This window comes from Furipterus horrens, unplaced genomic scaffold (assembly GCF_987537825.1).
Source record: "Furipterus horrens unplaced genomic scaffold, mFurHor1.1.pri manual_scaffold_3, whole genome shotgun sequence".
NCBI lineage: Eukaryota > Metazoa > Chordata > Mammalia > Chiroptera > Furipteridae > Furipterus > Furipterus horrens.
Genome location: NW_028327173.1, coordinates 187,043,954 through 187,068,360, shown reverse-complemented (window position 1 = coordinate 187,068,360; position 24,407 = coordinate 187,043,954). Strand labels below are relative to the sequence as shown.

Sequence of the window (24,407 nt, the reverse complement as noted above, 5' to 3'; positions counted from 1 at the left end):
ATCCTTAGCCCCCAGCTCCTTATTCATAGGAGAACCATGGACTCCAGGGTTTAAAGGATCCATACAGAGTACTTAGTCTAAGAACCCCTCCATTGCTTGAATCCTGCCAGGCCATGCCCAGCCCCAGAATTCTGAGCTAGCCTGACACTTCAGAGATGGGACTACCCACTGCTGAGTAATTGCCAAACAGTGGGGATGAGACCACAGAGGCTGCAGAAAGAATATCTGTCCCTTTGACTCATCCTGGGAAATAATACACTCAACTCTCAGACTATCAGGTTCTGAATTTTCTTAGGGGGAAAAAAATCAATAAAAGGTTACCCACTTGAAGACTGAGAGAGCTGATTTGTGTTTCATTGCAAAAGGAATTGTCCCACCAGGCCAAGAATATTCAGAAAAACACTAGCATTGTGTCACTTACAATAACCCTGAAACTCCTTCAAATACCTCATACCCACTTAGCCTCATCAAAAATGAATGAAATACTGAATGATAACCCAAAATGACAAATCATGTGTTAAAAACCATCTTCCCTCAGTCACCACATGAAATTCCAGAGGCCTAAGAAATCTCGTGGCTCCTGCGTCAGGATCCTCTGGGTCGGCTTGTGAGTGTGCCGTCGGGATGGTACAGAGGATCTGGCCAAGGAAGGGCTGGCAGAAACAAAAGGAGGGTAGGACCAGGTTTGAAGGCACTGACTCCTGTTCTTGAAGGGCCCATCCAGGTCCTAAAGATGTGGTCTTCAGGGGAGGAGATGCTACTGGAGGCCATAGTCTTTGGGAGGGATTTATGGTACATCACTGAGCAGGGCTTTTTATTTATTAAGCCACAGAGGATTTTAGCACTTAAGGTTTTAAGCCAACTATGTGAAGAAGTTATTTTTCTTGTGGACTTTGCGCTTTTTCACAGGAGGGGCTAAGTGGCCCCAGAGGACCAGTTTTCCAGGCACCATTTGCTGGGCTGGTCCTGCTCTTCCACCACGGGCTTTCCATCACATCCAGCACCGAGCCACCGCCAGTTCCCGAGCCTCAGAGTCATCCAGGGACTCCAGGAGCCCCTCAAAGAGAAGGAAAACAATAGAAACATCGCTTGAGGCTCCCTTTGGAAGAGAGGGCACAGAACAGGCCTAGAAAAGGAGGGGCCCAGAGGAGAGGCCCTGCCAGGGCACAGAAGGAGCACACACACTCACTCACAGAGAACATCAACCCCTGAAATCATGCTCAGGTGTGTATCAGGTAGGGATGAAGCAGGGAGAATAGAAACAGAATATGCACATATTTAAAGTAGTCACCTCTTCCATGGGAATACTTTTCCCTCATCTCATTTATTCTAAAGGCCCTTTTCCCCATAGAGCTGGCAGCCAAATTAAATGAAGAAGATAACGTCATCTTCCAATCTTAACCTACAATGGGCTCTTGGACCACTTTCCTGGAGGAGGGCCACACTCCTGATGAACTAACTGGCCGAGAGAAGAGATTTCTTCAGCTCCGGCCCGGAAGAAGAGAGGGTGGTATGAAAGCTCAGCGGGATGGCTGTTTCCAAACACCAGAGGGAACTCAGGGCAGCCAGAGGGAAGAGGTTCCAGGAACAGAATGGGGGTAGTTGGGGTTATCTGGCTTCCCTGCAAGGCTGAAAGGAAGAGAAAGTGCCTACTTCTCTGCTCCTGCACACGCCACCCCAGGGCCTGCCCGTGGCATGTTCTGTCACTGTTTCATGGAGTCAACAGTTGGAATAAAGGCAGCACAGCACAGTGGTCAAGACAAGGGCTTTGGGGTAAGATGAATCAGCCTCTGTCGTTTGTTAGCTCTGTGATCTCGGGCAGTTTACGTGGCTCTCCAAATCCCTGGTGTCTTACCTATATAAGCAGAGTGACAATAGCACACGCCTCACTGGGTCAGTGTGAGGATTAAATGCAATAGTGCGTGTAAAGCACTGGCACCAGAGTAAGACGATAAATGGTAAATTATTAGCTGGTCTAAGGAGCAGTGTCCTCAGCAAATGTGGAGTAAACCCAGACTTCCTGACCCCTCCTTGTGAATGACCAGTGTCCCTAAATGGACTGCAGGGGCTGACCACAGGCAGGCAGTGGGAACAGCCTGCTCGAGGGGTGGGCGACAAAGGGACACACTGAAGGTAAACTCAAACAAGAATAAATTGAGGACCAGTCTGCTTGTTATGGTCACCCTGCCAGCAACTCAAAACAATGTCCATGATAAAATAATTCCTCCCCACTGGGCCGGGGTGAACTGTCCCCTCCCTTAGCCACACCACTGTCCAACAGTCAGCTCCTTCCTGAGATGGGCCTTGTATCTCTTCCGTGGGCCCCTTAGCACCAAGTAGAGGACATGACACCTAACAGTTGTTGATGGGCTTGCAACCCTGAACAAGGCCCTTAACTAGTCTGAGCTCCTTTTTCTTATTTAAAATGAAGCAATGGTGCTAGATGAGACCACTCTTGTGGCCTATGGTCTTACATTTAGACAACGTCTGGTGCCAACCCCATGGTGCAGGGTCCCCCAAACATCAGGCAGGGCCTGAGGGTAGGGCAAGGCTGCTGGGGGCCTTCAGGTTCTCCCTGGTACCTCATACTGCCCTCCAGGCCTATGTTGGGTGGCCCAACTTGCTATGACTCAGTGGCCCCATCTGCAGAACAGCCCATCCTACAGCCATTCTACATGCTGATGCAGGCTGAGACCACTTCTCCCAGGGTGTCTGCAGTGGGCTCTGTCAACCAGGCTTGTGGCTGGATGACATGTTACAGGTGAGGAGGTGTAAGGGAAAATGATAAACCAACCAGCCTGCCTAAACGATTCCTCTCTGAGGAACCTAACATGGCCATGCATGGTGCACCACTGTGCCCTCTTCCTTCCCACATGCACAGAAACTGAGGGGTGAAAAAAAACAGGATATAAATTCTACTGAAGATATTTCTTCTAGGGTGGATTGTCCCAAGATAGCTGACAATTACCTTACAAAAACACTTTTCCGCCAAAGCATCACTGACTCACATCCCCTCAAATGTTAGAAAAGCCTCCATCTCGATTGACTCATGCCTTTAAGTGAGCTCATATGACCCTTCCACCAAAAAGAGAATGAAATGCTTCACGGCGGTTTTGCAATGAGAAGTGGCAAGCTCTCTTCTTTCTAGTTTTTCTTAGTAACTCATTGGCCTTGACTGGAAAAGCTCTGCCCTTTAAGGACAAGAGCTAATAAATAAAAATTCAGGCAAGAAGGAAGCAGGGGGCACAGGCCAAAGGAGGAGATGGGAAAGAGATTTTTTTTTTAATTTGTCAAAATAAAGTATCATAACTTCACTCTTCATCCTCCAAAACACTAATGCCGCATGTGTGAGTGTGTTTATAAAATCTATTCCCTGCCTACTTCCAAAGCCATTTTACAAATAAACACAGAAGGAGGACCTTAGATCAAAGCAGAGACCAGAACTGACTTCTAGCAAATTGGAAGCAATCAATTACAATACCTCGGCAGGACCTTTGATTTCCGTTTTTTATCAACGGAGGCCAAAAGAATAAACACAAGGACACGTGGTTTTGCTATCAACCCTAAAAAGCAAACAAACTCACCTACAGAAAAAACAAAACCTTTGCTGGCTGAGCAAGTTCCAGAGGCTGGATCATGCCCCCATACTCCACACCCCACACCAGTAGACCTCTGTGTTCCAAGCAAACAATGCGGGGTAAAAGCCCAAGGCAGCCAGAAAAGCTGGTTTTAAAACAAGGTAAAAATGGACTGGGGGCTTAGATCTCCGGGGCTTCCAAACACATTTATGGCTCTTCTCTGTAAAGGGAAAACTTGAAAAAGGCCTCTGTTGCCACAGAGAAAGCCATAGAGATCATCACCCGTCCCCAGTTCTATTCTAGTGGCCGTGACTGACCGAGACACCTGCATAAGATAGATGGGTAGACATCCAAAAGGCCAGTTACAGAACATCAAGGGTTTGTTTTTATATAGATATTTTAAATGCACACAAGCCCAGACCTATCCGCAGCTGCTAACGTTAGTGGATTACTCATTCTTCCTTCCAATCACGTCATGTGCAAGGTTCCAGGTGGCTATGGGGTATTTGCTTACGGCTACCCCTGGTTTCCCTGAGAGCTGTTTATTTTTCCAGGCCTCAGGTCATTACATCACCCCGTGGTTTCTGGGCAGGCCAAGAGTGCTGGTTTGGGGGTAGGAGAATCAGCCAGGAGGTGCCGTTGCCTCAGTGACCCCCAAACCCAATCACAGTGGTGGTTCTCCAGGCAGGAACTTCCCTGGTGAAGGAGGAACAATCCACATGCAGTAACAGGGGCCCGAAGCAGGCCTAGAGGAGTCATGTTCTTCATGGGGGCAGGTAAGGGCAGGCTGCTGCGGGCAGCTGTGCTCTGCCATGGTGGGGAGTTAGGCAAACTCCCTCGTGTATGAAGAGACAGGGAGCCATTTTCTGGGCAGAATTTATAATAAATGCATTTTCACTTGTGTCGCCACTGATGGTTGTGTCTGGGGACAGTCACTACAAGCCACTGCACAGGTTTGCTGGGTAAAGAGGCAGGAAAGGAAGACATGGTCTCTTTTGATTTAACCCAGAGGGTCAGCTTCTAAGGCCTTCTTGAAGTCCCAGATTAGATCATGAAAGAAGTTAACTAGAAAAGATGGAGATAAAGGAAAGAACAAGGAGAAGGACAAAGGAAAGTTAAACGACACCACCTGAGGCTACAGGAGTCAACCCCTGGGACCTGGGACCAAGCCTCTGTGCCTTGAGGGGACTGCTATGCTGCACAGAGAGAAGTAAGGCTCAAAGGATCATTTTCCCTGAGAGATAGTATTTTCCCAGAGGAGAAAACAGATTTTTGTCACACAAAAACAAAAAGAAGAAGAAGAAAGAAAAAAAATTTTATAACTCATAGCCATAGGCAAGTATCCACAAATAGTAAAATTAGAAACAGTGGGATATGGGATGAAGAATGAGATGAAGCCTAGTTTTTGTCACTTCTTTAATCTCTCTACTCTCTTCTATAAAATAGAGATGACTTTAAAAAATCGTTTTAATTCTAGTTATATTAAGAAACAGCTTGGTAGCTAACCCCCGAAACAAGAGAACTCAGCAAGAGTTCATACTTTCTTATAAAAGCAGAACAGAGTCTCTGGCCAACATTCATACATGAGAAGATGCCCACTCTCTAGGTGTTAGCTGGCCAGGCATGTGGGTTTCCTAAATGCGAGGTCTCCTGGTGTAAGAATCAGAGAGAAGTCCAATGAGGCAAACCTGCCAATGCTGAAGCTATCAAGTAAGTATTCAAAAGGCGACACTGACCACGGTGAACACATGACAAGACCTTGAAAACAAGGGCCAAAACCTCCAGGAGGAGTGAAGGAGACAGGATCAGTCTGTAGGCATACGTGTCATGTTATTGCAAAACATTGGCTACCCAGTGGAACCTTTCCAACATCAACAGTCCCCAGGCCAGAAAACAAACCTGGCGTCACAGGGTCTGAGTGTGAAAGAAGGACGTTTGCGGTGTAAAATAAGCCGGGATGGACTCTTTGTCTCTGAAACAGAGAGCTGAGAAGAGGTCTCACTAAGTCAGTTCTGAGTCCCAGTCCAGCTTCCCCAGAGACATGGACCAAAGCTCACTGCAAGCCAGAATTTTTCAGCAAACTCTAATGGGAAACTGTCTCAGGGGCTAGACCCAGAAGTTCCAAGTCCATACCAGAGCCAGCTGTCCAGACCTAAGTTATCCTTAAAGTATATCTGACTTCTCATCAAACTGTGGGAGATCATCTGAAAAGTAGCTAACACAATACTTAAAGATATTTCATCATGAGTATCTATAGCTCTGATTGCACCTCCAACATCCTGTCCTTTACACTAACTGCACAGACAAAACTGGGGCCAACCAGGGAAAATTAAACATGGTTGGCCCCATGTCTAATAAAAGGAAGGTGATTGTGTTGGCTTGGAAATCATTTCTCAACATGACCCCATACCCATCCAGCTGGAAACTGTATAGAAGTAGGAATGGAAAGCAGAACTCAGTGGAGGCAAATAGCATCAGCTAACTTGACATTGCCACTTTACCACATGCAGAGAATACGACTCAAGAAGACAGGCACTCTGTTCCCAAGGATATGTGGTTTTCTCTAGCCCTACCACTTACTAGCTGTGACTCAGGACAAGTCACTTCCTCTCTCTGTCTCTGACTCTTCATCTGTAAGATGGGGACAGTAACAACACTTATCTCACAGGGTTATGGAAAAGCTCGAATGGGGTAACACATGTGAAATTCTACAGGACATGACATGGACGAGCTAGGATGACAGCAATGATTCTGATTTTACTGAGGAGGAGGATTTTTCTTCCTCTATCCTTCCCCAGAGCAGTCAAACACCGTGAGCCAGATTCTATGGTAGATGTATTAGACAGTCAATAAAGCCCTTGTCCTCACAGAGTTTCTAATCTAGGTAGAAAAATTAACCGCTTATCAATAAAAATGAAGCAATTCATGGAAGCAATTGCTAAATGTCAAATGAGTGTCCCAGGCAAAAGGTGCTATATAATTTCAGACAGCACAACCTGTATCGACCACTTGGTCACGGAATTAAGCCTCATACTGGGCTTTGCAGATCTGCGGGGGGCTCAGGGGCTGGGGAAACCATTTGCAGATGTCACTTTCAAGTACCACAAGCACCAACATCACTTCCCTTTGACTTATGATATTCACCTGATCATGAGGGGAAAGTGGAGAAGATTCTAAGTATTGTAGAAGGTTCCTAAGAGATGCTTTTGCCTCAGGTGACACAAATTTTCTCTGGATTGAAGAATTCTCACTACAAGCAGCATCATTAATATTCCCATTTTTGCTGATAATAACAAATACATGTACTTAAAAATCCATCATGCACTTACTGTTTATCACTTAGCCAGGCATCGGTTAAGTATCATATAGACATTAACTCAGTTAACCTTTAACCACAGTCCTTTGAGGGAGAGATCATGATCCCAGATGAGAACTGTGACTCAGGAGGATTATTTGGCTTGGCTGGGTCACTCACTAAGTGTTGGAGCCAAAAAGTGAACCCAGATTTCACTGATTCCAAAGCCTGTGCTTTAACCACAGCCCTGTTTTATCAAAGAATCTGACCCACGGGAGTTCACATGGTCTCCTTCCCATACACCACACCACAGCTCCTCCAGTGTTTATCAAACGGAACCAAACACATGCTGAGGTACTGGCCTGCCTAAGTCACAGAGGAACCCACCGATGCTTCAGGGATTCACCTCGTAGTCTAACTCACCCATGTCTGCTGGTCCCCACACCACCTACCGCCTTTGGGATAGATATAAAGGGGGCCAAGACAGCACGCTCATGAATTACTGGCCATGTAAAACTCTGTCTGCCAGTTGAAAGAAATGTGCCGTATTCCCTCACTTATCGCGGGTATTACGTTCCAGACCCCACTGCGAAGTAGGAACCTTACATTTATTCTACACTCTTAAACCTACGTAACTTTAACAACATATGTATACAGTACCGCAAAATCCTGCAATATAGCGGAAAATCCACGATAAATAGTTAAATATAATATTTTTAAAAATCCCGTGATACAGTGAGGCCGCAATAAGTGAACCGCGATATAGAGAGGGACTACTGTATCTTTTGTTTATAATCCTTGCTATCTACAACAAAAAGATGATACGGCTAAATTCAACTACTAGGCATAAATTATACCCAGTGGCATTTCTCACAATGAAGCCTTAGGCTGAAAGAACGATTTCCCCCTGGTAGAGATACAGATTGGGTCTATTAACACATTTCCTGTTGCTAAACATCTGGTCTTCACTGATGGTAAATGAACTCTACAAATCTAATCATTCTTCAAAAATTATCACCTTTCTACAAGGGGTCCAGCCAGTACAAAACCTGACCACTCACAAGATCCTCAAATGACCAGACCAAAAAGATATGACCATAGCATCTATTTAAAGCCTTAAAAACGCAGAACCATGGCTCTTGAGGCTTGGAAGTCCAACTGCTCTCTGCCCAGACATTCTTCTTTCGAATACAGAAAGTCAATTAAACTACTAAAACAGAGCCAAAAGTTGTCGTTGTTTTAGCTGGAAGTGTCAGCAACCCATGAGAGACATCCCTGGGATCATAATTCAAGACAATTAGAATTGGAAGGGATTTACTTATTTAATCTCATTCTACAGCTGTAGGAACTGAAGACCAGCCAGGTTAAATAACTTGCACAAGCTCACACAGCAGCAGGTAGTCATGGGGTAACCATGGGCAGCCATGATCAGTTACGTATATAATCCAAGGCAGATTATTTACCTGAATTTCTGACATTGGTGTTGTTCAGTTTGGAGTCCTTGATTACCAAGTGCTTAATCCATAGAGTGGGAGCTGTGATTTCTGGGGGGAAAAAAAGAGAGAAAGAATAGAAAGTCTGGGCAAAGAGAGCATGTAAATTGGAGTATAACCCCCACACCTTTTAATAGCTTTTTTTTTAAGCCTGAGGCATTGAGGTTTGACTATTTGCCCCACCTTCAGTTAGTCCCCTAACCTCTCCCTTCTTCACTATGGAGGCTCCTCTCCCTATCAGCTTATAGGAGCCAAGCAGAGTCTCCTGTTCCGGGAGGCAGAGTGGTCAGAGTCCAGAAGCATTGAACCACTCCATCCAGGAATAAAAATATTATCCCAGGAGGTGAGGAACATGGGCCAGGCCAAGTCTCTCTCAGCTGCTTCCCTGGAAGAATTTAAAGGGGATAAATCAACCGATGAATTTCAAACAAACCACAAAGACCATTTTGGAGGAAATGGCTGAACCACAACAGATTTTAGGTGCTGAGACTCTGCTATGTGGGAAAGACAGTAAAGGCTCTAAAGTGCGCTTCAATGCCCTATCCAATGGTTTCTCGTTGAACGGAGGCTGACCTCCATTCAGAGAGCACTGGGGTGCTCCTAGGCCCCCCAGAACTTGGGTCATCCAGTGGACAGGTGGTATGGGAATCCAGGATGACCTCAAACACACGTAGAGTAACAATCTCTTCAGTGGGGGTACTGGGGAGGTCTCCCAAGCTAGTGTGGTCTCCATTCCCCCTCAATCCCCCAGGGTCCCATCCCAGACTTGCCAATAATAAAGGACCTCTGTGGACCACAGAAGCGTGTGGACTTCTAGGAATGAACACATATATGTCCCACTAAATGATCAGCTACAAAGGATAGCTCACATTTCAATTCCTCTAGCTAGAGCTGAGCCTGTGCTATCTCCAGCCACAGTACCTAACGGTGGCATGATTTTTTTTTTTGTTCCTTTGTGTCATTGTTCACTCTCATGATCAGCCTCGATGTAGTTGGATGAAAGTTGCTAAAAGCTTGCTATATGTTGCACTAAGAGTTGAACCTGGTCCTCAGACTTGGCACTGTGCCAAGCTTCCTGTTCCTCCTCATGGGAACCTGGAGTAGTACTTAGCAAAGCAACCTGAAGAATATAGGCCCTGAGCACCCCAAAGCAAACCAAGGCCAGCCCTCTGCACCCCAAGCTTCTCCTGAACACTCCCTTTACCCCCAGGGAAATCCAATCGCTATTTTGCCACCAGCCACCACCATTTCTCTTGACCTAGAATTTCTCCTTTCCCAAATGTCTTAACTCAACACTCAAGGTTCCTACAGTTTAACCAAACCAGCTCCACTAAACTGGAATGCTCTAATTCTTCCTCCGTACTTTCCAGGTTCAGCTCAAATCCCCCCATTTCTTCACAGAATCTTTCTCCAGACCATTGTGAACTCTTTCTCTTCTGCTACAATAACAATTGTGAGCATATAATTTAACACATGAAGCTCTCTGGTGGTTACTGCTGTCTTTAGAGTAAAGGCTTCATCTTGTCTATTTCTCCTCCATTCCCCCGGGACCTAGCATGAAGCTCGGTACAGAGCAGGAGCTTCTGCGTGCTGGCTCATTTACTGGAGGGACGATGCCGGCCTGAGTGTCCCTCTCAGCCATGGCTCTGCAGTCCTGGCAGCTCACGGGGTCCGTCCAGGCTGTGTTATTATTGGACGTCAGTGGCCGGCAGGAAGCCTGGCAAGGACAGAGGGCCTTTCCAGAAGCAGAGAGTGTACCCGTTCCTGGGAGGGTTTGCATTTTTTAAAAGGTTAAAACAACCCAGCTTAAACTGGAAGAAATTAAAATTTTAAAGGAAAAAATAATACTAATAAAGCTTAAACAAACATCCGAAGGAAAGACCGACCTTCCCCAAATCTGAACAGGGGTGGGGGTGGGGGGCTGTGAGTCGGAAGTAATAACAGAGCTTACCATCCCCGTCGAACACCGGCTGCGTCTCCATCGTGGGTGTCGGCTTAGACCCATCATCTGAATTGAGCGTTAAAAAGAATCGAAAAGAGACTACCATTATTGAGGTAAATACTATCTACTCTCCAGCACTGTTGAATGGTTTGGGTTTGCACATGGCCCGGCCAAGTCCCAATGAAGAGACCGAAGAGGAAGAAGAGAAAGAAGAAAAGAAGAAGAAAAAGAGAACCACAGAGAGACACCAGCAGTAGGACAAATTCAGGTGTGTGCTCGCCCTTTGGAGGGAGGAACAAAGGGAGCTAGGCTGTGCTGGCTTTGAAGGACCCTGCTTCACGGATCTGAGTTCCTTGTTCCTCCCAGGGGAAAGCTAGGAGGTCTGTCTTCCCCAGCAGCCCTGAATTTTGGCCACACATGATAAGAACATCACACAATGTAGCATCGAATTCAGGTGTCCCCAGCTTCTTCCTGCCCTCTTGTGAAAGGTAGCAGCCCAGTACCTTTCTAGGGGTCCTCATTAAAGAGCTTAAGGAAAACACGAGCTTGTGGTGCCATCCCCTCCCAGACGCCTAGCTATGTCTCCATAGGGAAGACAGTCAATGATAGTGTAATAACTGTGATGGTGCCAAATGGGAACTAGACTTATTGGAGTGATCACTTTGCAAGTTATACAAATGTCTAATCACTAGGTTGTAGACCTGAAACTAATATAATATAGTATGTCAACTGTAATTGAATAACTAAAATGAATAAGTAAATAAAATTTAAAAATTAAAAAGAAGAGAAGCCAGGAAGGACCATTCTCTCTCTAGCATGCTAAACTGATGAGGTCGGGAGCCCTGGGAAACTGCATGTACCCCATTCCCTGTGAGAGGTGGGGGCAAACAACATGAGAGGGGACTTGGGAAACTGCACCTCGGATTTCCTTTCAAATTTCTAACATAGATTACGGAAGCAGGGAGTTTCAGTAGCAAAGTCCCAATACTCATCCTCCTAGCAGTGTTGGCAGCTCTCTCTGCAGAGCAAGAACCTCTGCAGGTCAGGAGTGAGTGCAGATTTATCTACCTTGCAGGACTCAGTTATTTTCATCAAAATAAAACCTTAGTTTATAGTAGTCTTTTTCAACTTTCTTTTCATTATTGCCCACCACTTTTAGACATTTTTCTGCTAATCACCTTCCTAATAAAACAGATACCCTCTATGTACTATATGTATATCTGTGCTTTATATGTAAATAGAGCATGCTCCCCGCCACAACCAATGTTTGCCTCCTTGGTGAAAGCTGGGAGCAGGTATCTTTACCCCCAGAGAGAAGGCATAGTTTAGAGAATTCTCAGTTTTCTCCCTCAGTGTGGGGAGAGGAGGGCACTCGGCATCTCAGACATTTTTACCATTATCCTATCTCTTCCCAAGACCCCCAGAAGTCTTTTAGAACTGAACACTTTATTCTCCAAGTATTAATGATCTATGAAGAATACAAGTTCTCAGACATTCTCTGCAAAGCCAGTCCAATCATCAGTAATAACAACCATGTACCATTTGGAGCTCCCAGAACCTTTGGCTGACTTCCCTGCATCTTCTTGAGAGAGAGAAAAAGAACGGAGTGTCCTGATCTCTTTCTTGCCCCAACACTTGACCCTTGAGATCTTAAGATTGGAGAGCTATGCAGACCCTCACCCTTGCTGGAGGCTGAGGCCAACACCTGGACAGTTGTCTGACGCCTGAACCTGCTATTGTTCTTATGTGCAGACACCAAGACCACACTGCCACAGGGGCCAAGGTGATCCTGAACTACCTGACAGTCATCCCAAGGGGTAAGATGTAGGAGGAAGAAAAGAGTACCTAGCCATGCTGCATATCTTATTTGCCTCAAACTAGAGTCCAGAATAGACATCTTTGATGCCAAACTGGGTAAGTTTGGTCTGGAAGTCACTGAGGGAGGATAAACACAGAGCAGAGCCACACAATGTCATTTTTTAATAGCATCACTTCCCCTGACCCTATTAACATCTCTTTGCATTGAATTCAACAAGCCACTGAATGAAGTCTTTTGGCAGCTGCAATACACATTTGGTTGCTCCCGCTGGATGTAGAGTTCATAGTCTAAGTGGCCCAGCACACTGTGCTCAGCCCCTTTGCACAGGGCGGAGGGAAGTCTAAAGGGTAACAAAGGGAAGGTGAGAAATCAAACATTGCCAGAGGGACAACTCTGGGTGAGAACCCAAGTGGAAATGGCTTATGCAATATTTTAATATTCAATAAAATCCTCTCATGTTCCCCAGAGCTGTACCTCTCTCTGGAGCAGAGCAACAGAAAAGATTCTGGTTTTTTTTCTCCCATCTTTCAGATGAGCACTTGGGACTGCCCATCTGGTCTAGCGGTCAGAAAATACTGCCTGCCGCCCAGGGAGAGGAAGTGTTTCCAGTCCCCCCAGGAAGTCCTGCACTCCTGCAGGCTGAGGACCTCCTCTATAGCCCAGAAGCCCACAGAGCATGAAGCCATGTGCAGGGAGTGGATCCGATCTTCCTGTAGGGTAGGGTCACCAAGGGTGAAGAGATACAGCTGCACTGCCACAGGGAGGCCCTAGATGGAAATCTTTATGAAGTGTGGAAAGACAAGGTGCCCTGCTGCCAGGAGAGCCACCTGTGAAATCCAGCGTGCCCTAAGGATGGGAAGCCAAGCCAAAGCCAACAGGACCCTCTGACCATCATGTCCGGGCACCTGGACACCTGGCTTCCAACCCAGCAAACAAGCACTCCCTTCCACCAAATAGGTCCAAGGCCTGGGTCCAAGGTCCACATCGGTTCTGCCTCCTGGCAAACCTTGGGGCAACACCAGGCCTCGCACTGGGCTCTGGGGAGAGAGAAAATCTTCCACATGTGCTTCTGGCCTCCCAGTCTCCAATGGGGTCACACTCCAGATCCAGGCATTACATGCATAAGTTGGTAACCTGATCCCCTCACTTTTTCCCTTTGGGCAAGGATATCTCTTCCAAAAATGAAGGTTGCCTGTCTCCCCAGCCTCAGGGCACCGTGTCAGGAAAAAAAGATTTTGAAGGCTTTTTAAAGGAGGTATAATAATACTAAAACATCTATCTTCCAGGTTACTTTTAAAATTGGATTTGAAAAATTAAAATCTTACCAAAGTCTTTAAGTTAAAACATAAAGTGATTTTATAACTCAATAAGAAGACAAACAACCTGATTTTAAAATGGGCAAACTATTTTAATTGACATTTCACCAAAGAAGACGCACAGATGGCTACTAAATATTATACATGAAAAGATGCTCAAAGTCATGAGTTATTAGGAAAACACAAGTTAAAACCACAGTGAGATACCATTACATACCTACTAGAATGGCTAAACTTCTTTCAGTTGACAATACTGAGTATTGGCATGGATGTGGAGAAACTGAAACCCATGTTCACTGCTGATGAGAATGTAACCACTTTAGAAAAGAGTGGCAATTTCTTTAAAAACTTAAACATAAACTTACCATTCAATTCAGCAATTTCACTCCTGAGAATCTATACAAGAAAATGAAAAACGTGTCCACCTAAAGGCATGTTTACAAATATTCACAGCAGCATTATTTCCAGTCTCAAACTGGTAACAAATGTTTGTCAAATGGTTAATAGATAAACAAATTGTGATATCTCCATATAAAGAAATGCTATTCAGCAGTTAAGAGGAATGAATTACTAATACATGTGGCAATGTGGATGAAACTCAAAAATATTATATTAAATGAAAGAAGCCATTGCAAATACTATAGATTGTGTGAGTCCATTTATATGAAATGCCTAGTAGAGATAAATCTATAGAGACAAAGCAGACCTGTGGTTGCCTGGGGCTGGGGTTGGAAGCGGGGTATAATTATAAATGGGCACAAGGTTTCTTTTGGGAGGTGATGGAATTGCTCTCTGGTGGTGGTTGCACAACTCCAGAAATATATTAAATTCATTGAATTGTACTTTGACAGTAATTTTTATGGTACTTACACTTTAATAAAGCTGTTAAAACAAAAGAGGAGGTAGAATCAAAGCCAGGATGATCTGAGTGATTCTTGACTTGGGGGAGACTTTTCCACATATTTTAAAGAAAATTATATCTGAATCTCAGTTTACATATATGCACATTATAATATGATGCCTGACATTTATTCTCGGTGATTCTTTTGGACCTCAAATAGTAAGACTATTTCTCTTTGATATACCATAACATGCTTCTAGACCAAGGTGAAGTGGATAGAACATTGAAAAAAAAGCCAATTTAAATTTTCACTTTTCTTACAGGGAGAAAAAAGTAAACTTGGAAACGTTAAAGAAATAAATAAGGCAAACTTGAAAGAATTTCTCAAGGATGATGTCAGGATCAACAACAATAATAGTACCACCACATTCGGCAACACTCAGAAAGTTTCTGGCAGGTGGTTTGGCTTATCTATTCTCACCACCATGCAAGGCAGAAGAAGTCACCAGGCCGATAAAAAGAGACTGAGCCTCAGTAAGAAAGTGATTTGCTCAAGGCCTCAGAGGCAGTGAGCGGCCTTGGAAACTGCCCAGACCCAGAGCCATGGAGTTTGGCCTTCCAAAATTCCCAGCCCCCAATTGCGCCTCCTTGCAGGTGCAGCCCCAGCACGTTGCAGCCCCCACACAGGCCTGGGAGCCTATACAGACAGCAGGTTTGTGTGACAGCACAATTCCTTGCCCTGCGAGAAGGCCTGGCCCACGCACAGACAGCTGGAAGTCACTTCGACCCCCGATGACACCGTTCAAAGCCTCCTCTGTTTGGCTTTTTGATTTCTGATTGACATTTGCTGGCGAGTGGAGATAAATGCCAGGCTGAGGACAATGTTGATCCGCTCTGACTATTCTCGGGAAAAGACTTTTCAGAATAACAAACAAAACAAAACAAAACCCAAAAACATTGGTGTGCTTAAGGAACTGAATAGAGCCCAAGAGGTCTGGGGAAGCAGGGCCAGGCCTTTCAAGGGTCCGGCCAGTCCATTGAGGAGTTAATTGTTTGGGTGCACAATGAGTTTATTCTGACCACATACAAAGAGCTTTCTCTTCCAGGTCCTTCAAAAGCAAATGTGTCAAAGGGGCCAGAGGAGGAATCCTTATTAATGGCATCTCTTGGGGTCTCTGAGACTGAGGAGCCTTGGAGAATGAGGAAGAAAAGAAGCCATTACCCCCATCCTGAGATTCAGAAGGTCTCTCAATGATCCCAAGTCCCCTTCAAGTTTGGGCTCTGCCCAGACCATGTCCATCACTGATCACCCTCGCTTACATTCTTTCAGGCCTCCATTGGCCATTTTTTTTCAAGACATGGAGATAAACATTAGCCTGGAAGAAGTGTAGTAGGTCCTTGCTTTTGAAGGGGCCACATTTAAGCCAGAGCCGTCATCCCCCCTCAGCATGTGACTCTGGGATCCAGGGTGGAAGCCAAGATCACTAATTCTGAGTATCAAAGAAAGACAACTGTGTCTGTTTGTAAAAGTCCCTTCAAAACCTGGCCCAAGTCATACCAGGAGGATGGTGGAATGTTAGTCAGCTTTGGTATTTCCTGAGATGTGTGTCCCATGACCAACAAGGCTCAGAAAGGTCCTATGAGCTATCCTGGCTCTGAGCTTTGAGAGCAGATGCTATCTGCGCACTTTGGATCCTTTCCAGAGCAAAAGATCAATGTTTTACATTCCATCTACTCACCTGCACACTCCCTCCCACAAAAAGTGAAAACAAGCTTAAAGCTGTCTTTTTGCAAGCAGTTGCCCACATCCTCAAGTTTTACATTCCCCTGAATAAGATCAAAACCATCAGGCTGGTGAAAAGGGGAGACTAGAGGTGGAAGGGGAGAGGAGGGGGAAAGAGAGGAGGAGGAGGGAAAGAGGAGAGAAGCTGAGTTCACACAGAAGTCTTTACTAATTTTTTTTTGAACTTTTTATTTTGAAATCATTATCCATTCACAGAAAGTTGCAAAAGTAATACAGAGAGGTCCCATGTGTCCTTCACCCAGTTTCTCCCAATGATAACATCTTTATAACTAAGATAAGTATATAGGTAATATCATTATGGTTCAATAGCAAAATCAGGACATTAATATTGGTATAATTCACAGACCTTATTCACATTCCACCAGCTTCACGTGCACTCATTTGTGTGTGTATGTTGTGTAGTTATGTGCAATTTTGTTCATGTGTAGACTCATGTAGTCACTAGCACAATCAAGATACAGAACTATTCCATCACAAGGATCTCCTCTGCGCTACCCTGCTATCGTCACACTTGCCCTCCTCTACTTCATCCCTCCCCTGCCAACCACTAACTCCAGCTCTATAATTTTATCACTTCTAGAATGTTACGTAAGGAGAATCATGCAGTATATGTTCTTTTGCACTTTGCATAATGCCCTTGAGGTCCATCCAAGTTGTTTCACATATCAACAGTCTGTCCCTTTTTATTACTGAGTCGTTTCCATGGCATGGATGCAACACAGTTTGCTTTACCCCTTGAAGGACATTTGGGTTGTTTCTACCTTTGGCTCTTACAGATAAAGCTGCTGTGATCAGCTATGTGCAGGTTTTCATGTGGATATAAGTTTTCATTTTTCTGGAATAAATGCTCAGGAGCGCAGTTGCTAGATTAGACGGTAAGTATATGTTTAGATGTTTTGTTTTTTAAGAAGCTTCCAAAGTATTTTCCAAAGTGGCCGTATCATTTTACATTCCTTACAAACAATGTGTGAAAGATCAAGTTTGTCCGTGTCCTCACCAGCATTTGGTACTGTCGCTATATTTTTTTTTTTTTTAAATTTTAGCTCTTCTAACAGATGTGTAGTGATATCTTATCATAGTCTTAACTTGTATGTCTTTATGGCTAACAATGAACATCTTTTTATGTCTTTACTTGTCCTCTACCTATGTGCTTTGGTGAAATATCTAGTCATGTATTTTATCCTTTTTAAAATTGAACTGTTTTTCAATTATTGAGTTTTTGAGAATTCTCTACATGTTCTAGATATAAATCCTATGTCAGATATATAATTTGTAAATATTTTCTCCCAGTCTGTAGGGGATTTTTTTTGTTTGTTGTTTGTTTGTTAATTTGCTCTCTTAATGGGATCTTTCACAGAACAAGCTTTTAATTTTTATTAAGTCCAACAATTAATCAAAATTTAAAAAATTTTGGAACACATGTTTGGTGTTATAAGACAAGAAAGCTCTAGGTTCACCTACCTACAGATTCTGAAGATTTTGTCCTATTTTTTTTCTAAAACTTGTAATAGCTTTACATTTTACATTGACGTCCAAGACTCATTTTGAATTAATTTTTGTATAAGGTATGAGGCCCTGGGGTTTTATTTTGCCTACAGATGTCCAGTTGCTACAGCACCATTTGTTGAAAGGAGTGTCCTTCTTCCACTGAATTGCTTTTACACATTTGTCAAAAGAACAGTTTTCCATACTTGTGTAGTAGGCGTATTTCTGGGTTCTCTATCCTATTCCCTTCATCTATGTGTCTATCCCTTGGCCAGTACCACACTGTCCTGATTACTGTAGCATTATAATCTTAAAAATCAAACAGAGTATTATGATTTAAACTATGTGACATTCTAAAAAAGGCAAAATTATGGAGACAAGAAAAAGATCAGTGGTTGCAGGAGGGTAGAGGAGGGAATGGGAAGGGATGAAGAGGTGGAACACAGAGAATTTTTAGGACAACAAAAATACGTTGTGTGACAGTGTAAGGGTAGATGAATGTCATTATACGTTTGTTCATTCCCACAGAACGTACACCAAGAGTGAACCCAGTGTAAACTGTGGACTTCGGGTGACAATGACGTGTCACTGTAGGTTCATTGACTGTAACAAATGTAGCATCTGGTGGGATGCTGATAATGGGGAGGCTGTGAATGTGTGGAGGCGGGAGATATTGGGGAAACCTATGTGCCCTCCTCCTTATTTTGCTGTGAACCAAAAACTGCTCAAAAAGTAAGTCTCTCTCTCTCTCTTTTTTTTTTTAAAGAAAATTAAATAAAATAAATTTAAAGGGGGGAGGGTCACAGTATTTGCTCAGAAGAACAAAGGGAAGCAAGCATCCATTCAGAATTCCTAAAGGGTCATGAGGGAGTAAAATGTCCAAGATAACATTGTTTAAAAAACAGATAAGAGTGATATCTCCTGCTTTATTTTTCTCTTTTGTACTCGTTTTAGCTGATCTAGTTCCATTGCCTCTCCATAGAAGTTTTAGAGTAAGCAGCCCTTGAATCTCACAGCTTGTTTCCACCAGGCACAAATACTGGTGCAATAGGACCCAAGAGCCAAAACTCCTCAGCCTGTACCTCTGGAGATACTTGGTTTTGGAGCGGGAGACAGGGGTGCAGATGCGGTCCTGAGGCTTCCCCACATGCAGTCATCCCTGCCTCCCCCCAGGCTCCTGGGCCACACCCAGAACTGAACTCACTCAGTCAAGGAACAGTGAGCAAGTGGCCTGACAAGCTCTGAGCCGTCTCACCTGGACTTCAGGGGCCCCACAAAGCTACCAGGCGGAGGGACCAAAGACTTGCCAGTGGGCCATGCTCATCTCAGGGTCTTCCCTTAGAGGCTCTGGCCCTGAGAGCTACCAACCAGGGTTGTTCAGAAGATCTACCTGCCCTCTGTCCCCTGTAGAGATGACAGCTTCCTAGTGTCTAGAAGTCTGTGCTTCCCTGGGGGGATTTACCTGTACCTGAAGTAACTTCTATAAGAAGAGGCTAAGAACTATTAGAACGTGAGCTGCACAAGGTGAGGTCAGGGCTGTTACCAGTTTACTTGTCACTGGATCCTCAGTGATGGTAACAAGCCTGGCACTCAGTAAGTTCTCAAGAAGTATTTGTTGAATTAAAGAACAAAAGAACTAAACATAAAACATCAATGACTTCTGATAATACGAGGGATGCTTAAGAATCTACGACTAGGAAGCTCTTCCAGATCCCTATACTCCATTTCTTCTCGAGTCCTTGGAAATGGGGATATGGCAGGGATTCTAACTCTTAATTTTGTATCTTCCATGCATAAGCTTTCTTTTGGAGACCCCAGAATAGGGGCCAAGATGAAGGGTGGGGTTGAGTAGGTGGAGCCAAGCTGGGGGAGCACATAACTGTGGGAATGGGAGACGTGGTGCACGCATGAGCAGTCCCGCACACTTGTGCACACCTTTTCTTCAGCTGACTTCTGCAAATCTGGTACACAGTATGCCAGGCTTGGTCAGGGTAGCTCAGAGCACCAGAAAGCAGCTGCAAAATGTGTGCAGGGAGCAAAGAGCTGCCTCTCATGGGCCGGGAGCTGCTTAGGCACAGCTCTGTTCAGCAGGCCCAGTATCAGAATGAGAATGCTTCTTCACAGAGAAATTTGATGCGCACAGAAGCCAGCTGGTCCAGGTCATCAGCCGCCCGCCTCCATTCAATCCAGCCCATGCTGGTAGGCAATCAGACTTACATGTACAATGTCCTGAGACAGCCAGCCTGCATACCTCAGCCAGGCTCAGGGCAATGAAGCAAACCTCCTTCAGGTGTGCTACCCAACCCCCATGAGGTCTGAGGCTAGAAGCCACACAGTGCCCTTCCCCTGGGATGCCTGCCCTAAGTGCATCCCCCAGCCCTGAATGAGGGGGCTGCCTAGTCCATCACTTGAGTGACAAGATCTCCAAGTTGGTACCAATCTGTAGACCAGGCTCCAGGAGAAATTCTAAAGATAGAGACAAAGAGAGGAACCTTGGAGAAGTAACTATGACTCACTCTTTACCTGGAACACATACTATGGAGCAGCCAGAGAGGGATAAAAAAAAAAAAAAAAAGTCTCTGCAATGAAAGGTGTGTCGGGTTTTGGAAATTTAGCCCCTTTCCAGACTGGTTTGACAAGCACAGAAGCCCATGCAAAAAGCATAAGCAGAATCTGCTAATGTTTTTATTTTTTTTCCCCTCACTTTCCTTAAATAGCTAACTCCCAGACTTCTTACTAGTAGGAAAAAAGCAAACTGCAGAAAACTGATGGCCCCAACCTTCGCTTGTCATTTATAGAAGTAGCACCCCAGAATCTCTAAAATCCTGGGCACTCAGGAGGAAATAAATCTCCCAGAAAACTGCCAGAAATCATTTTACAAATGTTCTGCCCTTATTCTTTCACACCATTATTTTCACCCCCCACACACACCCCTGCACCATCACCCTGCTGGAGGCTGAGACCGTCCCTCTGGCACTTCACAAGCAATGACACCCAGGACCAGCCCCTGACTGTGTTCAGTTATCCTGAAGGTTCCCCAAATCATCCACATTCATTATCATCAAGACCTCGAAAAGAGGCACCACAGGAAAATCCACAAGCCTTGGTCAGCCAGGGAAAGCCACTCAGCATAAATTCATGACCTCTAGAGACATTGGCTTCCCAGCTATTCTTCAGATTACTTCAGTTGAAACCAAAAATTCACCTCTACTGCAACCTCTGCAGCCTTCAACTGGCTTAGCAGCATCAGATCATCAGATTTTAAGGAGCTGCTGGGGGCCCTTTCCCCTGCTCTGACATTCCTCTGTAGCCCCAATAAAATACATGTGGATGCACATGTGTCCCCCACCCTCCAAATACACACAGACCCCTTCCATTGCTCTTCAAGGGCGAGGCCAAAGGAGAAGAAGGGGAGGGGTGGCCAGGATGCGAGCGCCCCAGATCAATGGATATTTGAAACTCAAACACATGGCCAGGACCTACACTGCACGTGTTAATTACCACACATGTGCCTGTAAAGGAGTTCGTGAAACACAAGGGGCCCAAAGATCAGAGCGAGGCAAGGACATTCCAAGGGATTAAATAAATAGTCTGAAGTTCTGACCCTCTCCCTTCCAGGAGCACGTGCATCTGGGTAAGATAACAGCGCCTCCCTCCCTCCAGACCCCCCTTCTCCCCTCGGGCCCCACACCTGCGGACCCCGGAGCCTCAACAATGCAGGCCTCCCAGTCCAGGCCAGCCGGCTGTGACCTGCTACCGCCTGGCCTCTTTCCCGCCTCCCTTCCTCCTGCTATCTCTTTGGGCCTCCTCCCCCAGCCTCCTCTCGCTCTGCCTTTCTCCTCTCCTTTGGAGGACTAATTCCTGGCTGGCAACCAGACTCTCTGTGGTTGCACAATACGCCTTTTCATTCCCTCCAGGCAGAGAGAACCGATCCCTCCAGCCCTGTCAGAGAAGCAAATTCAAGAGGGTGGAGAAAGAATAGGCTGAGTCTGCTCCCCACCCCCCGCAACCCCTACCACTCCCACACCCAGCCCTGCGGCCTCACCTCCTTTCTGGCTACACCCCTTACCCTGCACAAGGGCCAGGCCTAGCATCTGTCTGTGGCCGGCCTCAGCGCTGCGAGCTCCTGCTCTCTGGAGATGCCTTAAGAGACCCCATGTGTGGGCACGAGCTCAGACAAGGGGCCTTTGTGTCTCCCCACCTGCTGCCCTCTGGAGCACATTCCATTCTTAAGTGGCAGCTGAAAGAGGGACCTCAGCGGGCCAACACAGGATATTACAAATGCCCTCTCGCACCCTTTCCCCATTCAAACCTCAGCTTCCTGGACAGGTGTGGCTTCAGGTGGCCCATCCCACAGGTGGCCCATAACTGCTTTTCACTACACTGCCCACGGCAGACAAAGAGAAGAGGATCAGCACCTACATTGATCCTCCAAAGCAGAAGGAAAGAGCCCCCTGACAGAAGTCAGTTCTCCAGGGGTAGTGAGCCCTAGCACCGCCCCTGCCACCCCCCCCCCCCCAAGACCTCTTCACTAAAGAGGAAGCCTCTGCAGGGCCATCTAGGGTAGGAGAGCAAAGAACTCAAAACTGATGGCAACTTATCTCTGAGATGAGGCTTCAGACTCTACCCCCCGGTTCCCTGCACCATCCCTGGAGGAATCAGGCTCCCTGCCGTCTTCCAGAAGAATCCACAGATCCCGCCCTGACACCTGTCTGATTCTTATTGTTATTCTCGGGGTGCAAAGCCCCATCAACCTGGGCAGTACTCCTCTGTGCAGTTTAAGAGCCCAAGCCCAGACCCACGGGTGGAGGTGGCCTTTCCTGGGACATGTGCTTTATTCAGCATCGTGCTCCCAGTGCCCTTTCGTGGGGAAAATCTGGGTGGTCAGTTCGGCATGATCGCCAATTTATTTTTTCTACCACCAGGACCTCGTGCCCAGAAATAAAGGCCATGCTCTGAAGACTCCAGTTGCAACAAGAAAAAAAGGAAGGCAGCTTTCTTTTTCAACCCCAACCAATTGTAGATACACGCCATTCACAGCATGGATGATGTCAGGTCTTTGCAGACGGAAACGTTCATGCGCCTCTTCCACTAAAAGGGAACCACGCGCACTCGTGGCTGTCTCCTCTGTTCTGGGAAAGACCTGGAAAGGCACTTGTTCCTTTTCTCTCACCCACTTACTCGTTCTTGCTCGCAGGAAGGGGAGGAGCCCCTCTGGTCCGCTGGCCCGTGTTTTCTAGTGGGTGGCGGTGTCACCATGCTTTGCTTCCACGTCTTCTTGGAGCACCTGCCTTCAGGGGCAGCAGGTTCTCTGGGCACTCATCTGCTGCATTCAGGAAGGGTGACCTTGCCTCCTCTTCCTGTCCCCATGCCACAAGCTCCTGGAGCAGGTCCAGGGACTTGCCTTGGTCTCCCTGTGACGGTGTGTGCACCTCCCTCTGACCCTCTGCAAGACCCAACTATCACGTGAGCTCTTATGAGCATGGAGTTCCCCAGGCCCAGAGTCAGGTGCGAAACCTCAGACTCAGCCAAAGTCCCCTGTCTGGGTTTTACATGAGAGCCAGAAATGGGGGTTCTGAATTGCTTTCTCATGCAATTAAATTGATAGCTGTTGTCTATGCAATGACAGCTGTTTGCATGTCACCTGGAGGTGAGTAGTAGTGAATCTTAGTGTCCGCCACACGGAAATTACGGTCAGCATAACCCAGGGGCCTACCTCTCATGGCAGCTGGCCCACTAAGGAGCACTCCGACAAATGCTTTAACCGGGAGAGATATAATTTGTAGGGCCCAGAAGGAAATGAAAATAAAAGGCCCTTAGTTCAAAAAGCAGGAATAAGTGTCATTAAAGACACTAAAAATAAAGTTTTATCCTTTCTTCGGCAGTGTCTCTCTTGAGTTGCAGTGATGGTTTTGAACTTGCTATTTAACATTGTTCTAGGTAAAGAAAACTTAAAATTTTAAGTGTACTATAAAAGCCCCATAGTATGCATCTCAGCAGTTATACGCACAGGGGAGCCAATGTGAGCAGCAGGCATGCATATTGCACGTATTTCTTCTGCTCACACACATGCTTCATTGGCCTGTTGACTTTATGTACTTAGTAACACAGGTTCAAAGACAAAATAATTAAGAATTTTATGACTACAACTGCACAGGTCATAAGCCCATGAATTCATACTTGTCTTGGTAAAGGGACTCTGGATGAGCTGGAACAATTATTAAGGAGAAGCAGTGAGGGGGAAAATGCTCAGATAGGTTTCCAAAATAAGAGAGTCAGGGCAGACTTGAGCATGTCTATTTCCATTATCCTTCTTGGTTTAATGCTGGCCACACTGGTAAGCTGATTGATTGAACTTCCTAGGAACCAAGATTCTCAGGGTCCCTGCCAGCTCTGTGCCCTGTACTCACTCACCTCCCTCAGAAATTCTGGGACGTGGCCCCCACCACTGATGAGCCTGCCTTATCTCTGGTGCTTCTGGGAGGAAACACAGAATAAGAATAGATTTTCTCTGCAGGGCACTGTTACCATTCACCCCAGCTCCTTCCATCTTGCCCAAGAATTCTTGCTTAGACTGGCTTGAGAAGCAAACATTTAGATAAAGCATAAAACTCTACTCACCTTTCCTTCCCGAGTTACCCTGGCTCAAGGGCTTGTCGGTGACTGAACCTTGAGTGAGAGGGGAAACAAAAACACAGACGTTCAGAATGCATCATGGTGGGTTCCTTTCAGAGGACTGACAAAGCTTGAAGTTACAAGCATATGGTTATGTATTTATATAGTAAACACATCTAGGGACATTATATACAAAGTTAGTACATACATACGTGCCGA

General features: G+C 45.7%; 1 protein-coding gene across 5 annotated transcripts in view; it reads right to left on the bottom strand.

The window, feature by feature from the left end:
* The window catches only part of SMOC1 (SPARC related modular calcium binding 1), a 135,518-nt gene that overhangs the window by 24,231 nt on the left and 86,880 nt on the right, over positions 1–24,407 (bottom strand). For 4 of the 5 annotated variants that reach the window (XM_090271056.1, XM_090271057.1, XM_090271059.1 and 1 more), the window contains exons 5-7: positions 24,195–24,242; positions 10,318–10,407; positions 8,337–8,417 (exon numbers count right to left, since the gene is read on the bottom strand). In XM_090271056.1, the coding sequence (XP_090127182.1) occupies positions 8,337–8,417; positions 10,318–10,407; positions 24,195–24,242 (219 nt within the window). The remainder of the gene's footprint in view (positions 1–8,336; positions 8,418–10,317; positions 10,408–24,194; positions 24,243–24,407) is intronic. The other variant, XM_090271058.1, reaches the window with a different exon arrangement.